The 15,549-nt window shown below is 35.1% G+C and overlaps 1 protein-coding gene across 12 annotated transcripts in view; it reads right to left on the bottom strand.

Annotated features, from left to right (window-relative positions):
- DEUP1 (deuterosome assembly protein 1) overlaps window positions 1–15,549 on the bottom strand; it is an 81,616-nt gene that overhangs the window by 38,529 nt on the left and 27,538 nt on the right. For 11 of the 12 annotated variants that reach the window (XM_053203781.1, XM_053203789.1, XM_027040016.2 and 8 more), the window contains 5 exons: window positions 15,304–15,438; window positions 11,986–12,099; window positions 9,768–10,010; window positions 3,541–3,686; window positions 180–285 (listed from right to left, as the gene is read on the bottom strand). In XM_053203781.1, coding sequence (XP_053059756.1) covers window positions 180–285; window positions 3,541–3,686; window positions 9,768–10,010; window positions 11,986–12,099; window positions 15,304–15,438 — 744 coding nt within the window. The remainder of the gene's footprint in view (window positions 1–179; window positions 286–3,540; window positions 3,687–9,767; window positions 10,011–11,985; window positions 12,100–15,303; window positions 15,439–15,549) is intronic. The other variant, XM_053203788.1, reaches the window with a different exon arrangement.

Below are 15,549 nucleotides of genomic sequence, written 5' to 3'. Positions count from 1 at the left end.
GGCACGACGGTGACTGAAGGTTTGCATTTTTCACAGCATCGCACAGAAGAATGTCAGAATTAGCAGGCTGGTAGGTTATTATCTTTGGGGGAACTATAGAAGGAAAAAAGAAGGGAATGAGAAGGAAGTGTTTCCCCCCTCTGCATTCAGAGGCTTCAGAAGCCCCTTATTTTCCATACCTTGTTCAACTCTTTTTCATGATTTGGCTGATCTAGGATCACTGAAAACAACTCTTTCCTTTTCCTTTCTGGTTCTTTAGTCGAAGGTGAGTAAGATGATTCATGTCTACATATTAAAGTGAATAAAAATTAAACTTCGCTGAGTAAACTGTGGTGATTATATTGTTAATTTAGACGATTGTAGGTTGCAGAAAGAGATTATTAGTTTATTGGAAAATTTTCAAGCTGCAGAAATTGCAAATGCTAATACATTCAGATCCCATAAGTATTCACATATTTAACTGAGTGCAAATGGTTTTAGTGACAAAAAATAAAAGGTAGCAATTAATATGGAATTTCAATTATACGTTGAAAATGGGCAGAATACTGGCTTTGCATATGTAGATAAGATTTTTATATAAGAAGAGTGTTTTCTGTAATAAAATGGCTTTGGAACCCCTTAAGAAAAGGAAACACATCTAACTTGCTTCTACATTGTGGAAAGGAACTATGTCGGGGGGAATCCGAAGGGAGCAGGGACTCCATAAAAGGGATCCAATGTGACTAAATCTGACAGCCTGCCCAGAGAAAGTTCAAATACATCTCTTCTTTGGCTGCTTCATTTATAAAATGGAATTGCTAGCACATGTGGCTACCAGAGGGGAGAAGCAGAAACTGGTACAGAAGATACAATTTCCACAGGAAGTCTGGAGAAGTAGAAACAGGTTCCCTTCTACATCTCGGAAGCTGGTAAGTGAAAAATCACTAAAAATCACTTGCACTAGCCAGGCACGGAAAGTGGCATGCTTTCAATGGCTTGACTAATCTGGGAAAGTCTGGTGTTCTGAGGAATGTACCCACGTGTGAGTGAGTACAATTTCAGATTTCCAAAGAACTTCTTAAAAGGTTTCATCAATCAAAAACTTAAGCCACACAAACAAAACAAAATCTGAGGAATGACAGAGAAATAATGAATGTAAATATTGAAAATAAAGGTATCTTTAAAAGGTATAAATTAATAGTGACATCCCTGAGGTACTTGTATCTAGACTGGATTGCTTTTCTTCTGATAATCAAATACATATGTTAACTGTAGAAAACAGAGTATATCAGAGTATATACTGCTATTACGTTATCATTAGGGAAAAAGCATTGTTGGCGTTTTTGTGTATACTGAGGGTCTTTTTTCTAGGCATGTGTGTATAAATATATACATATCTATAAATATACCTATAAATATATAAATATATACATCTGCATATCTGCATAGGCATATAGATACTATTTCCGTACAATTAGAATGTACTGCACACATTTTTCAGTCCCTTCTGTTTCCTACTCAGTCATCTATTGTGAGCATTCTATCCAATATTTTCTTTAAACGTTATTTCAGAATCAGTCTTAAATTCTTCTCATTTGCTATTATTTGAAAGGGGTGAAAAATGAAATTTCCTATTTTTCAATTCTTCCTAAGCAATTTCAGGGAGTGGAATGATGATCTGAATGGGGGGGGGCGGGGGGAAACACCTCATTATGGTTGTGTAAATTTCACTGAGTGATCGGAACAAACATCAAACTTCAACGTGGACAAGTTCAAAGAAGAAAACAGTAATCATGCTAATATAAAATGCTAATATAAATAGATAAAGGAATTATCAGTTGTCATGTAGAAAAGGAACGTTGGAATTATTTTTAATAACTCTCAGAACATATCAGCCCAAGGTGCTTCTGTAGCTCAAAAAAAGAAAAAGCTAACAAAATCTTGGCATTATTGAGAAAGGATCTGAAAATGAATAAAAGCATTCCTATGCTACTTCTATAAAACTATTGTGCATCTGCACTCAGAAGTCTGGGCTGCTTCACCTTAATACAACTGTAAAGAGGAAACAGAGTCCAAATAAAAGAAACCAAAACAATAAAGAGGCTGGAATCACATTCATATGAGAACAAACCAAAGGATTAGAAATTTTCAATGGGAAAGAGGAAGGCTAAGAAGACAGCCCAAAGTCTAAGATACAAGGGAAGCTGTGAAAAGTTAAATATCTATCTTTTCATCAAATCTCAGAATACTAGAACTGAGGAATACCCTCCAAATGAGAAAGATGAAAGATCAAAATAAATACCAACTTCAATAGAGAATGGCATTAGGCATGACAAAAGATTTGTATTGGCCAAATATGCAAATAAGTGCAAGATCTTAGATTAAATCCTATATTGAAGGAAAGTTGGCAATGTCTGGAATTCAGCATTGGCCTTGTGAGACAGCCCCACAGAAAGGACCTACCATGCTCTTACATAAAACCAGAGCTAGGCAGGGGGTGCAAGGTTTGCTTTTCTAGGACACCTCTTATGTTTTTAGGCATATGCATTCTTTGTGCAAAGACATTTCTCACCAACTCACCACACTGGAACAGTGCCTTGCATATTATATTTTTCCAATAGATTTCCTAATGACCGGTGATAATAATATATAACTTGCATGTGGAACATGCTATAATGTTGACTGGTGAATAGGCATCCTACCATCTTTGGTGAGACACACAATAGGTCATTTTTAGGAACCTTAATTTGCCATTTGCCATTTGCCATAGCATAGGGCTCAAAAAAATTTGAGCAGGTCCCACAACTTTAACGAAATAATTACTGCCTTTGAAACAACGTTATCATCTTTCAAGAAAATATCCCTTACCATTTGGTTAGTCAATTTTTAAAGTCCTATCACTGGTCTTGCATGAGCCTTCAGATTTGAGAAGGATTCAAGTTCCAAGGAGAATGAGAACATCAACGAATAGAACAGTCAAACTTTCTACTCACAAGTGTAAATATTTAATAATCCTTAGCAATCCCATTTCCTTTGTGGTTATGGAATACACAATATCTGCCTGATTTTAAAAGAGGAAAAAAAATCTGTTCTAACAAACTCTTAATGCAACTGACAAGGGAGAGTGCGTATGGAGACCAAAATAAATACAGCATTTACAAGTGAAAAAGTTAATAACAGGTTTATAGGCAATCAAGATAAAAACATCTGAAAATATGGAATAACTCTTATTTAACAATATATACAAATATCAGCTCTATACTACTGCTTTTACAGTCTCCTGAAAAATACAAGTTCTGAGAAAATTTCTGATGTTCTGCGATACAGAAGTATCCATACACCAGAATACAATACATTTTTCTAGGAAAGTAAATACATTAATTTTGAGGGTGAAATAATCACTGATTTTATTTTTAATATCTAATATTATCCAACAAATAACAGCATGTAAATACAAAACAAAGAGACTTTTCATTCTAGTTTTAAATCTAAAGCTCTTAAAATCTTCAAACATCATGTCTTAAACAGTTTCTCTCAGGCTTCTGAATATAAAGAATATACCTTTTCTTATTTTCATGAGCACTTTGGCACTCTCCTATTTTTAATAATTCCCTGTGCAGCTGTAATCGTTCCATTTCTATAATTCTCAAGAGATCATCACGTGACTGTAACTCACTTTTCACTTCCGAGAGTCCTGCTTCCATGGCCTAAATAAAAACATCAAAAAAAATGTTCAATGTTCATATCTGGATACCATGATGTATAGTATATCTAAAAATATTTAACATCTATGAACCAGCTTAATTTCAAATAAACTGGTATTTAGTCCTTTTTTAGTCATTTGCTGGCTCTGTCTTACAGAATTTCATTCCTTCGTTCATTTATTCAACAAATATTTGCTGTGCCCTTATTATGTGCTCAACACTGAGGATACCAAGACTGTTCTCAGTGAGCTCACAGTCTAGTGATAAAGAAAAGACAAAGAATAATCAAATAATCACACAAATATGGTCACATTGTATGTAAATTTGAGAGAAGCATAAAAGTAGGAATAAATGATTAATGTGTAAAATTCGGATTAATGCAAATAATTACCAACTTAAACAAGACAATAACCAACAGAGTGAGTTGTAAACCATGGTCTATGGTTCCCCTATTGCCCAGTATAGTCCTACTTTATCTGGCAACTAGAGACACCAGCAATCCTGTGAGCCCACTGTCTTATTTTGTTGACAAGAGGCTTGAGCAAATTTAAAACCTGTTGGGAAGGGTCCAATCAGAAGAGAGGAGGATTAACAGTAATGGTGTGGGTTCTTGAGAAGTAGGTAGGGTAGGTCCCAAAGCACCAGGGGAAGAGTTGTGTCAAGCAAAAGGAAAGAAGGCAGGAAAATGGAATGCAGACCAGCATATGCATCTGGATATGGAGAGAGAAGACAGTGGCTCTCTGTTGGCTTCTATTTCCCTTGGGAGGTAAAAAAGGCAATGTCACTGGAAGGAGAAGGGGAGGTGGGGGCATGGGAGTGATTTTTAAGAGTGGAGAAGGTTTGAAATGGCCTGCAATGGGAATGGGAGAATTAGCTGGGTGGAGCCACAGAGTGGGATTCCTGCCATGTTGCGTATTCATTTGAGATCTGTGACCCTGGCCTGTTGAGAGTGATTTTCTCCAGCAGTACTTGGCTGTTCTCTGGGGGCGAGGAATGGCAGAGTGCTTCCATATCACTGGATTTCTTTTACTTGCTTCTACAGAGAAACTATTATTTATTAAGTGTACCTGACCTAGGTCATCAAGTCCATCGCCACTTTAGTAGATGAGGAAATTGAGGGCCATACTTGGTCCAAAGTTACATAGCTTACAAGCGGCAGATTTTGGAAAAGAAAAATCCAGGTCTTTTGTCTACTAGTCCAGTTGGAACATTCAAGATGCAAAAATAATTCGTTTCAAGCAAAATAAGTGACATAGACCTGTAGCTTGCTGGTAAAGACAGGGTTGGGTATTATGAGGGCAGGAGGTTCCTCTGCTAATAAAGGCTGCAGAGAACACTACAGATATTTTTAAAAAATCATTTATTAATAATTTTTTGTATATATCATTAATAGATTTATTTGAATATAATCCACATCCCATAAAATTCACCCATTTAAAATGTACAATTCAGTGGGTTTTAGTATATTCACAAAGCTGGGTAAGCATCACCGCTAATTCCAGAACATTTTCATCACAACCAAAATAAACCCAATACCCTTTAGTAGTCACTTTCTATTTTTGCTCCCCATCACCCCTGGCAACCGCTATGGTATGTTCTGTCTCTATGGAATTACCTTTTCTGGACATTTCACACAAATGGGGTTATACAATACGTGGCCTTTGTGACTGGCTTCTCTCACTCAGCATAATGCTTTTATGGTTTATCCATGTTATGGCATGTATCAGTATTTCATTCCTTTTTGTTGATAAATAATATTTAATTGCACGAATATACTGCATTTTGTTTATTAATTCACCAGTTGATAGACATTTGATATTTCTTCTTTTTGGCTATTATGAATAATATGCTATAAAATTTCATGTACAAGCTTTTGTGTGGACATATGTTTTCTTATTCATTCTTACCCCCAAATTCACAGAGCCTAGAAATATCATTACACAGGCAGCATAGGATATATGAGTTCCCAGCTAAACTTTTTTTTTTAACCTAAGCCTTAAATTTGTATTATTTTCTGGGAGACCTTGAGACCCGGGTTCAGTGAAAGACCTAATTGCAATACTTTGGCCCCAGAAGTTCCTGGCTGACCTGGAAATAAGAGTAAAAATGTATTCAAATGGATGCTTTAATAAACTTGTTTGCATAAAGTCACTGTTTCAAACAGTGTGGATTTTTCAGATGAGGCTAAAATTTCAAAAAGGAACAAACAAAAGAAATGTGAAACAATAGATTAGCAAGTAGAAAAACAAATTAACTTGACGTGAATGTCATCCATGACTTTGCCCAATTGAAGTAGGCACCATCTGTGCTCCCTGTCTTGCAAATTTGCCTCCGGAGCAATCTAACTTGGAGCTGTGGGTAGACAGCTCGGTCTTCCTTCACTTGGGGCAGGGGAGCATAAAAGGGCTGTAACTCCAGGCCAATGAAATGCAAAGTCACCATGGGCTGGAGTTAGCTAAAAGTCTGTAAAATGTTTACTCTAATTAGAAAATAATACCTAGAAGAGTGATATTTGAAGATACTCCCTAACCCCCCTAGGGAAAGGGCTCCCTATCCCTAAGGAAAAAAAAAACTTTGTGATCTCGCTACACAGGTGAGAGAATTTATGTCAAAATTGAAACTCTTCATAATACAAATCAATAATAATGATTTGACACATTTTTCTAACATGAATGAATATGCAAAAGATTTTAATTATAATTGACAGCATTATGTAAATTGACTAGGAAAGTACAAGAAAAGAGGTTTTGTTGATATTGGTAAATTGAGAGTTGTTCTTTGATTTATGCAATATCCCTTTGAATTCAACATTAATAATACCAAGTTGACACAAAATTAGTGAATTTATTTAACTTAGATGTGGTTGGCATGCTTTTGCATAAAAGTCAAATTATTTATTTGTCAATGTGTATGCAAATAATTAGGAAAATGATTCTTTGGTACTTGATTCACATACTAGAACACTCTCAAGTTTGTTTGGAACAGCTGAGGTGTGTAAATCTGCTTTTTTAAAAAGTAAACTCAATCCTCCACGTAAGGCTCAAGCTAATGACCTCAAGATCAAGAGTCACATGCTCTACCGACTGAGGCAGCCAGGTGCCCCTGTAAATCTACTTTTTTAATTGTAAATTTTATGAAATCTAAACACAGATCAAGTATTTCCAGTGACTACTTGGCTTCCAAGTTGAGATATGTTGTAAGTGTAAAATACACACCGGATTTTGAAGACTTAGTATGAAAAGAAATGTAAAATATCTCATTAGCTCAATAATTTTACACTGATTATATGTTGCAATGATAATGCTTTGAATATATGTTGAATGAATATAAATGAATTATTATTATGTTTTAATTTCACCCATTTCTTATGACTTCTTTTAATGTGGTTACTAGAAAAACTTAAATTCTATTTGTGGCTTGCATTCTATTTCCACTGGCCATTGCTGCTCTAGTCCCATAATGACACACTGACAAATAAAAAAAGGTCAATTTTTTTGGCACAGATATTAGAAAAATGCAGGACAATTTCTTTTTGTCATTAACCTCCAATAGGAAATGTTGTTCATTTTTAAAATGTGAGTGTAGTACAGCCTAGTAAATAATTCTATGCAACGGAATTAGTATGTATACTGACACATTTCAAAGTTGTGGCAAGACAAGTGAGAAAAAAATTCAGATGCATCTGGCATTAAAATATGCTGTAAACTAAACAGAATTTTATATACAATAAGTGACAATAATTCAAACTGAAATGGTTGCCTTTTTAAATTCATGTGCAAGATGTGGAGCATTGTCATATGACAGTTTTGCAAAAAGAGAAGAGAAACTTCATTCTAAATATATGCATTGGTTAAGTGATTAGTTACCTCCAATTATTCCCATTTGGTAAAATATAAATTTTGCAAAACAAGTTTAAGGCCCATCTGTTTAGTTAGAACTTTGCCGAATGGTCTGAGAGAAGCAGTGATTTTTAAACCTTCAAATCAGCTACCAAATAGTAATTAATTGATCTCCTCTTATTTAGTGTTGCTTTAAAGAGAATGAAACACAGGTCAAATTTGGAAATAAAACAGGGAAAAATCTAAATAAAAGCATTATTTTCAGCATTTTTCCCCCAAATGCATCAAAAATAAGTAGTGTTTTTTTGGGAGTAGAAAGCTTATGTTAGCTATCTTGAAGTTTTTGAAACAAACTACTTCTCAAAGATCTTTTCATTAAAGCTGTAACATATTTTTTGTGTAAAAAATATTCCAGGATAATTCGGTTAGTTTTTTTTTTATGTTTTATGGGTTTTTTTATGTTTATGTTTTTTATGTTTTATGTACGCATATACAAGACATATTATATATTACAAAACAACTTGATTACTTAAATACAATTTGATACATTTTAATACATTCTTGTTTGTTCTCATTTCGTTATTTATTTAAATTTTATTTTTTCCCCTATATATATTTTTTATTTTTATTTTTTTAATTTACATCCAAATTAGTTAGCAAATAGCGCGACAATAATTTCAGGAGTAGATTCCTTAAAGCCTCTTACCCATTAAGCCCATCCCCTCTCCTACAACCCCTCCAGTAACCCTCTGTTTGTTCTCCATATTTAAGTCTCATGTTTTGTCCCCCTCCCTGTTTTTATGTTATTTTTGCTTCCCTTCCCTTATGTTCATCTGTTCTGTGTCTTAAAAGTCCTCATATGAGTGAAGTCATATATTTGTCTTTCTCTGACTAATTTCGCTTAATGTAATACCCTCTAGTTCCATCCACGTAGTTGCAAATGGCAAGATTTCATTCTTTTTGATTGCCAAGTAGTTTTTTTTTTTAATAAATGTGGTTCTTGTATAAAATATAAAATGGAGATTATTAGTTTAAATTTAATAATGATCCTAGATCCAAGGATAATTAAATCTTTTTTTTTTTTTTTTTGTGAACCAAAATCTGTAAAAATAATTTTGGCAAATTCTCTCATAGCAGTTGGTAAATAAATAAATATCATATTAAAATAAAAGAATTAATCCCATGTACAATGTGGCAGGATGGGGGAATGAGGAGTTTCCCCAAGACTAAAAAATAACCCCTGGGAGTTTAAGTGGCAGAAGATCAGAAGTGGAAGTCTGCCCAGACAGTGACCTCCAAAGTATATCTTAGCATGAGAAAGGAACAAAGTGGGACTACAATGGGCCAGCTGACTTGGGAGAATTGGTAGAAAAGGCTGAATGCTTGTAGGTGGTAGATAAAACCATAGAATGTGTCAAGTAACTGGGATATCCATGAATAAGAAATATACATTTAGTAAAGAAATTGGTAATGACCAATTTATGAATGCTGGATAACCTTAGTGATGCAGAAGAGCAAAAGAGAGAAAGAAAGAAAGAAAGAAAGAAAGAAAGAAAGAAAGAAAGAAAGAAAGAAAGAAAGAAAGAAAGAAGGAAGGAAGGAAGGAAGGAAGGAAGGAAAGAAAGAGAACGAAAGACAAGATTGTTGGGTTAAGAAGAAAATTAATTCTTGGAAAAATCAGCAATCCCATCTGCCAATGTGGAGGTTACCTAAAAAACAAAACAAAACAAAACAAAACAAAACAAAACAAAACAAAACAAAACAAAACAAAACTCCAGGCTACTCTTTGGTAAATGATTATGGTAAAGTGAACAGTGATAGATCACAGGGAGGGCCTCCATGCCTCTTATTGGAGTAATTAGATTGTTGAAACCTTACTAATTTCCTGGGTCTCCAACCCAGGATTCCTGCAAGTCAAAGGGGCACAGGGTCAGAGAGAGTAGTGGGAACACAGGGTGGCGTGAGGCTAAAGGGCCATGAGTGTTAGTTAGGCATAGAGGTCTGTAAGTGAGCACTGTTATACTGTACTGGTAATGCATTATTATTATACTGCGGCAGAACCAAAGTTCATTCTGGTGGGGTAGGGTATTTAAGGGATTACTGAATTTACTCATCAAGTGAGAATTACTTAGAGGAAATATGAATTGAAGTTACACATGTAATAGAAAATTATGTAATCCACACACCTGTTGACTCATCATTTATACAACTCGTGGGCAAGATCAATTGAGAAATAAATAATCACCTGGCACTGTCTTTGGTACATTTTCAGTTCTTGCAAAAGCTTCTGATTTTCATCCTGTAACTTATTCCTGCTTAATGCTATTTCACTCACAGCTGATTTTAGTTTTTCAATAATGAACTCATCTCTTTCACTGGCTTCACAACTGTGATCCGGTTCGCATATCAACTGAGGAACTTCTGAGCTGCCGTCTTCTATGCACTGTTTTTTACCATTTAGTTGAGTTTGGTAACTTTGTGCCTGTTTCTGAGAAAGCGAAGACTGTGTAGATTAAATGGAGAATATCATATTTAAGCTTACATGAATAAAATTCAAGAATGATAGAAAATATTTAGGAAAAATCTTTAAATATGTTTATAATAAAGTTTCACTCTTTGTAATTCAGTCTTGGGTTTTTTCTAAAACTTCAGTTTTGGATGACATAAAGAGAAAATACATTTGTATAACCTCAGATCCAAGATGCAGAGTAGGGTAGGAAGCCTGGGGTAGGGAAGTCTTACTACGCAAGAAAGAATATTTACAAGAGGAAAATTGTGGATGTCATTATACAGTAGTTGAAAGTATCTATATGATGAAAAATAAACAATTAAACAAAAGCAGTTGGATTGTAGGAAAAAGCAGTCAACACAAGTAACAAGCGTTAATAACTCTTAAGGTACAGAAACTTCTATACATCGATATGAAAAAGCGAAATAACACAAAAGGAAAATTGGCAAAGTTTGTAAATAGGCAATATGCAGAAAAGGAAATGAAAAAGGCTCAGAAGGATATGAAGAGGTGCTCAACCTTGTAAGTAGTCAGAGAAATGCAAAACAAATCAAGCCAATACTACTATCAGTCCGAGTTGGGAAAAAACAAAAAGACTGCTAACATTCCATGTTGGTGAAAGTATGGGTACTCCCATAGACTGCTCATGAATTGTACATTACTATAATCTTTTGGGAGGTAATATGCTAGTATTCATTTAAAAATCTGAATGAACATAATACTCTGTGGCTCAAGAATAATTTCTAGGATTTTTAATCTAACAAAAGAAAAGTACTAGCATTTAAAGATGTCTATCAGAGGATGTTTGTTATAATATTATAATAGCAAAAAACTAGAAACAACCTGAATGTTCATCAGTAAGGAGATGATTGAAAGAATTATGGTATATCTACTATATACTATGATATATATATGGTAATGTAAACCATATACTATCAAATATTATGCAGAACTAAGTAATGACTTGAGAGAGTATCCATACGGAAAGATAATTATTATTAAGTAAAACCACAAAATTTTAAAAAGGAAAAATATATAATTTCTCCCAAATCCACATTTTACATGTTTGTACAAACAAAAGAAAAAGTATGGAAAGAAAAACACCTATTAAGTGTTTGTATTAAACGGATAAGAACGGGGTAGAAGATGAAGCTATTAATTTTACATTATTTTGTATTGTTAAACTCAGAGAACATAATAAACATATAATTCAAGTAACTTAAAGAATGAAAAATAAGAAACAAAACCCAAATCAAACAAAAACCATAGTTTCTCACTGGCTTTGATAAAAAATTCCAAATTCCTTAGATGAGACTTTAAGGCTTATTATAACCTGCATCCAACTCACCAGCCTTACCATCTCCTACCTTCCCCACCTTCCATACAGACTCCCAACCAGTTGGCTCATTTTCTGTACCCAGAATTTGCCTTTTGCTCTCTTGCTTCGGTGATTTTGCTGTTATTTCCACCACCCCAAACATATTCTCAAAATACTGTACATCTTCTTCAAGGTCCAGCCCCAGTCTAACCCCTGCTGTAGGATATTTGCTCACTATCTCAGCCCCAATATCCCCCTTTCTCCTCTGAACTCTAAAAGGGTTTCCCATTCACTTGCTGTAAATATGTATGTGTGTTCTACCTCTAAGTTGTAAGATTCTTGAGGTCAGAGACCAAGCAATCTCAGACTTTCTAAGCGACTTGCCCATAGACATGCAAAAACATATGTTATTTAATGACATGATGACAATGGACACTTTAAAAAGTACCATCCTTTGAGACACGTGGACTAAATTCACCATTAAAAATGTTCATGCACTTGTGACTTTACCCAGTATTAGACCTGTTCTGGTTATTTTCCTGTGGTTGGCATTTCTCTCTGTAGTAAGATTATGAAGATAGCAATAGTTAACCTCTAATTTTTTTCTAAGTTAGAGGATAGTATTAGATAATGTACCTGAAATTGATTACACTTCTCAGATAATAATTTTTGTTGAGCATCTAAAGAAACCAGATGAGTCTGATACAGTATCTCTTGCTTGTCCCATTCTCTTGACTTTGCTCTAAATTCCTTTTAAAAAAGTGGAGGTACAAACATAAATTGAGGAGAATTATTCACTTAAAAGCACAATGAGCAAGGCTTCTTTCATTTGTACATTTTCATTCTAAAAAACTATACCCATTCTTTTTCCCCATTAGGAAAACAAAGAAACAAAAAAGTATTAAATCACTCATCTTGGATTTATTACTAGACATAGCTTCTAATTCTTGTCACCAAACCTGTATCCTCGGTTTTGGTTGGTTGTTTGTTTTTATGGGGTGGGGCTTAGACTGATTTAGTGACTTTGTCAAAATGTGGGCAAGGTTGACTTACACTGTTCTTACCTTTCAGATATGCTAATATTCAGCATTACCCACCCAACAACCTCAATCTTGAAAATAAGTATTTCCCAGCATGCTTTAAGAGGAGGCAGGAGCATTAATCTTAGTTCTTTACAAGTTCTACAACAGGTAGAAATGAGCTCAAGAATAAGGCCAAATAAGCTAGAAATATGTGTCACAGACATATCAGCATGTGCTCATAACAGTCCTGGCTTTCTTGATCTTCTAGATGTATTGGTTTCAAGACTAGCAAGCTGGCACGATATATCCAGTAGTTATGGGACCACAGAGAGACCTAGAGAGCTTTATGAGGATTTTTGTAGAGATTGGAGGTGTCCTACCAGGTTCCAGAGGGTCTGTAGAACTTGCCTAAACCTCCAGAGTAAGTTCTCCATGCTGAAAAAACTTTTCTGGGTCTTCAAGGTTGCGAGTAAGTCAAGATCATTAAAATTAGAGTTTCTAGGGGAAGCTACATTATTATATATGTGTTTTTAATCCTTTACTAAATACTGGAAGATGGAACTAACATTTCGTTAGTGATTGTTATATGTCAGGGACTCTACAAACCTTCACTTGTAAGATGACTTTAGCTTTTTAGTATGAAAATTTTCATACTTGCATAAAAGTAAAGATTAAAAAAAAACTCCCATGCACCCTTCACCCAGTTTGACTACCATCAACCTGACCATCTTTATTTTGCCTCTCTCTCTCCACACTTTTTTGTTGAGTATTTTAAGCCAACTTCCAGACCTCATGTATTTTCACCCCTAAATGCTTCAGTGTGCATTTAAATACACACACACACACACACACACACACACACACATATGTATACGTGTGTGTGTGTGTGTGTGTGTGTGTGTGTGTTTCTCCCATAACCATAATGTCACCTATAAGGTATTTTTAACCCTATTTATTGGTGAAAAAAATGAAATCCCTGTGAGGCTAACAACTTGCCTAAAGGTCACAGGGCAAATAAATGCCAGTGCCAACTGAGCTAACCTGAGGAAGACATGAAACTAGCTTGACACAACATGCTCATTTCTTCAAGTTTTTGCTCAAGTAGTATATTCATGGAACATGAATGTTCACAATTTAACACAAAGGATATGGCTTTGGGAATCAATCAGTCAAGAAGTCAAGAAGTGTTTTAAACTGTCATATTCTTCCACAACAACATGCTATTTCTCTTACTAGACCAGTGAATAATATTTGTCCCAAAGGAAAAACATGCTTGGATGTAGACTAAAACTGGAACAGTCCATCTCTTACATATTAATTTTTCATACGACTCCAAGTAAAAACAGGTACATGAAATGTTTCCATAATTACACAGATTAAACTACCTACAGAGTACAAACATATCAGGTCATATTTTGCTACTAATTTCATCTATAAATTCATGAAATATATTTTATGTAAAAATTTAGTTCCCTAAATGTAAAAGTGTTCACACAAAGTACTTCATATTAATTTCAGGCTTTTTTTTTTGTATGAACAATTTATATGAATGTGGTTCTCCCATAAAATCCCATAAAAAGTCAACCAGAAGGCTAACCAGTGACTTGATCTCTGCATTTTTAGGGAAAGCATATATATTACAGGGCACATCTTTGGGCATCTTTTATGAAACCAGGATCTTTCTGAAGACAGTCTGGTCACACCACCGTCAGCAGGTGGTTACACATGGCGCAACTTCCTGTAGAATCAATTTTACATCATGATGGTAGTAATTTTGTTCTTAAAAAAAAAACCCGGTACATTATTCAGCAGAATGTAAAATCTACAGTAATTTAAAAGCTAAAACGCAAGCCTTCCAGCAAAGTTGTTGCAATAGGCTGGTTTTAGGGCTGTGATTTTAGATTTTTTTTTCTTTTAAAGACATTTTGAAGGGAAAGTTTGAGAAGGATTGTTAATTGCAGAATAAAATGATGCAAATGAAAAGGACAATGATAATTAGACAAAGAGGAAGGAGATAAGAAGCATTAGACCAGGGAAAGGGGCAAAGCTGGGCTCAAATATGGGGAGTAAGAGAAAGGAACAGATCAAAGATTCTTGGGTATTCACCTGGGTGACTGGGGGGTACCAACCATTATCTACCAGTGAAGTGGAAGAAAGGGAGATCATTGGCTGGAGATCAGGGTGGTGGTGCTGGGGTTTAGGGCTTGAGAATAAAGGAAGAAACAGAGTGGGCTAACTTGATAAGGGTCAACTTGAGGCCAATTAACACACAATAATGGAGGAGCACTGGGAACTAGGCTAAGGTTAGAGAAGAGGAATTTATGGTAGAACCTGTCTGTTACATGACCTCTAGCAGAAACCCTCAAGAGCATTAGGGAAGAAAAATAGCTGGTTTGTTTTTTTCCAAAGTTGGGAAGTTAAGGGGATAAAAATAAGTGCATTCATGACACAGTAAGCCATTTTAGGGACGGAGGGCTATTTTGGAGTGGCGCCACCTCTTTTAAGAAAAATACCCCTGAAGCTTCGAGCACTGTTCTGAAAACTGTTAGGAGGCTTCATTGGGATTTAAGTACCTAATAGTTAAATAGCCATTAAAAGATTTATTAGCTATTCCATTTAACTGACCCCAGGGATGTCCTTCAATTTCACTCAACATCTGCAGTTTCTTTGAACTCTTTTTTTTTTTTTTTTTTTGGCTCTCCAAAAATGCTGATCTGTATAAAAGATGCATAAATCAAAGTGATGTTTTAATTCGCTAAGTGCCTAGAGGGAAGGTGCGCTAAGAAAATATATTCAATGAGAAGCTGATTTGTAATGGTGTTTGTTACCACGGCCGTACATGCCATTGTGTACACCAGAGACAAACAGCCCACAACAACAGCAATCAATCCTTCCGATGCGTGAGGAAACTAAGGAAATACATACAGCTCACCTCTAATTTCTGGTTCAGATTGCTCAGTTCAAAGGGTATTTCTTCTCTGGGGTGCAGTAATTCTTTTCTCCGAACTTTACTTTGTTTCATCTGGTGTAGTCTCAGTTTCTCAAAGCTATTCGTCAGTTTGGAAAACTGTATATAATAGAAAATGCTCACGTTTTACCATTACTGGTGCTTCTAACTTGATTTCACTGGAGTTCTTTCTTGGGCATGTCTTTGAAAATTTAAGTCATGATTAGAAAA

This window comes from Acinonyx jubatus, chromosome D1 (genome assembly GCF_027475565.1).
Source record: "Acinonyx jubatus isolate Ajub_Pintada_27869175 chromosome D1, VMU_Ajub_asm_v1.0, whole genome shotgun sequence".
In the NCBI taxonomy this organism is placed as follows: Eukaryota; Metazoa; Chordata; class Mammalia; order Carnivora; family Felidae; genus Acinonyx; species Acinonyx jubatus.
Note: the sequence above shows the minus strand (reverse complement) of the source record. Positions and strands in the feature narration are given on the sequence as shown.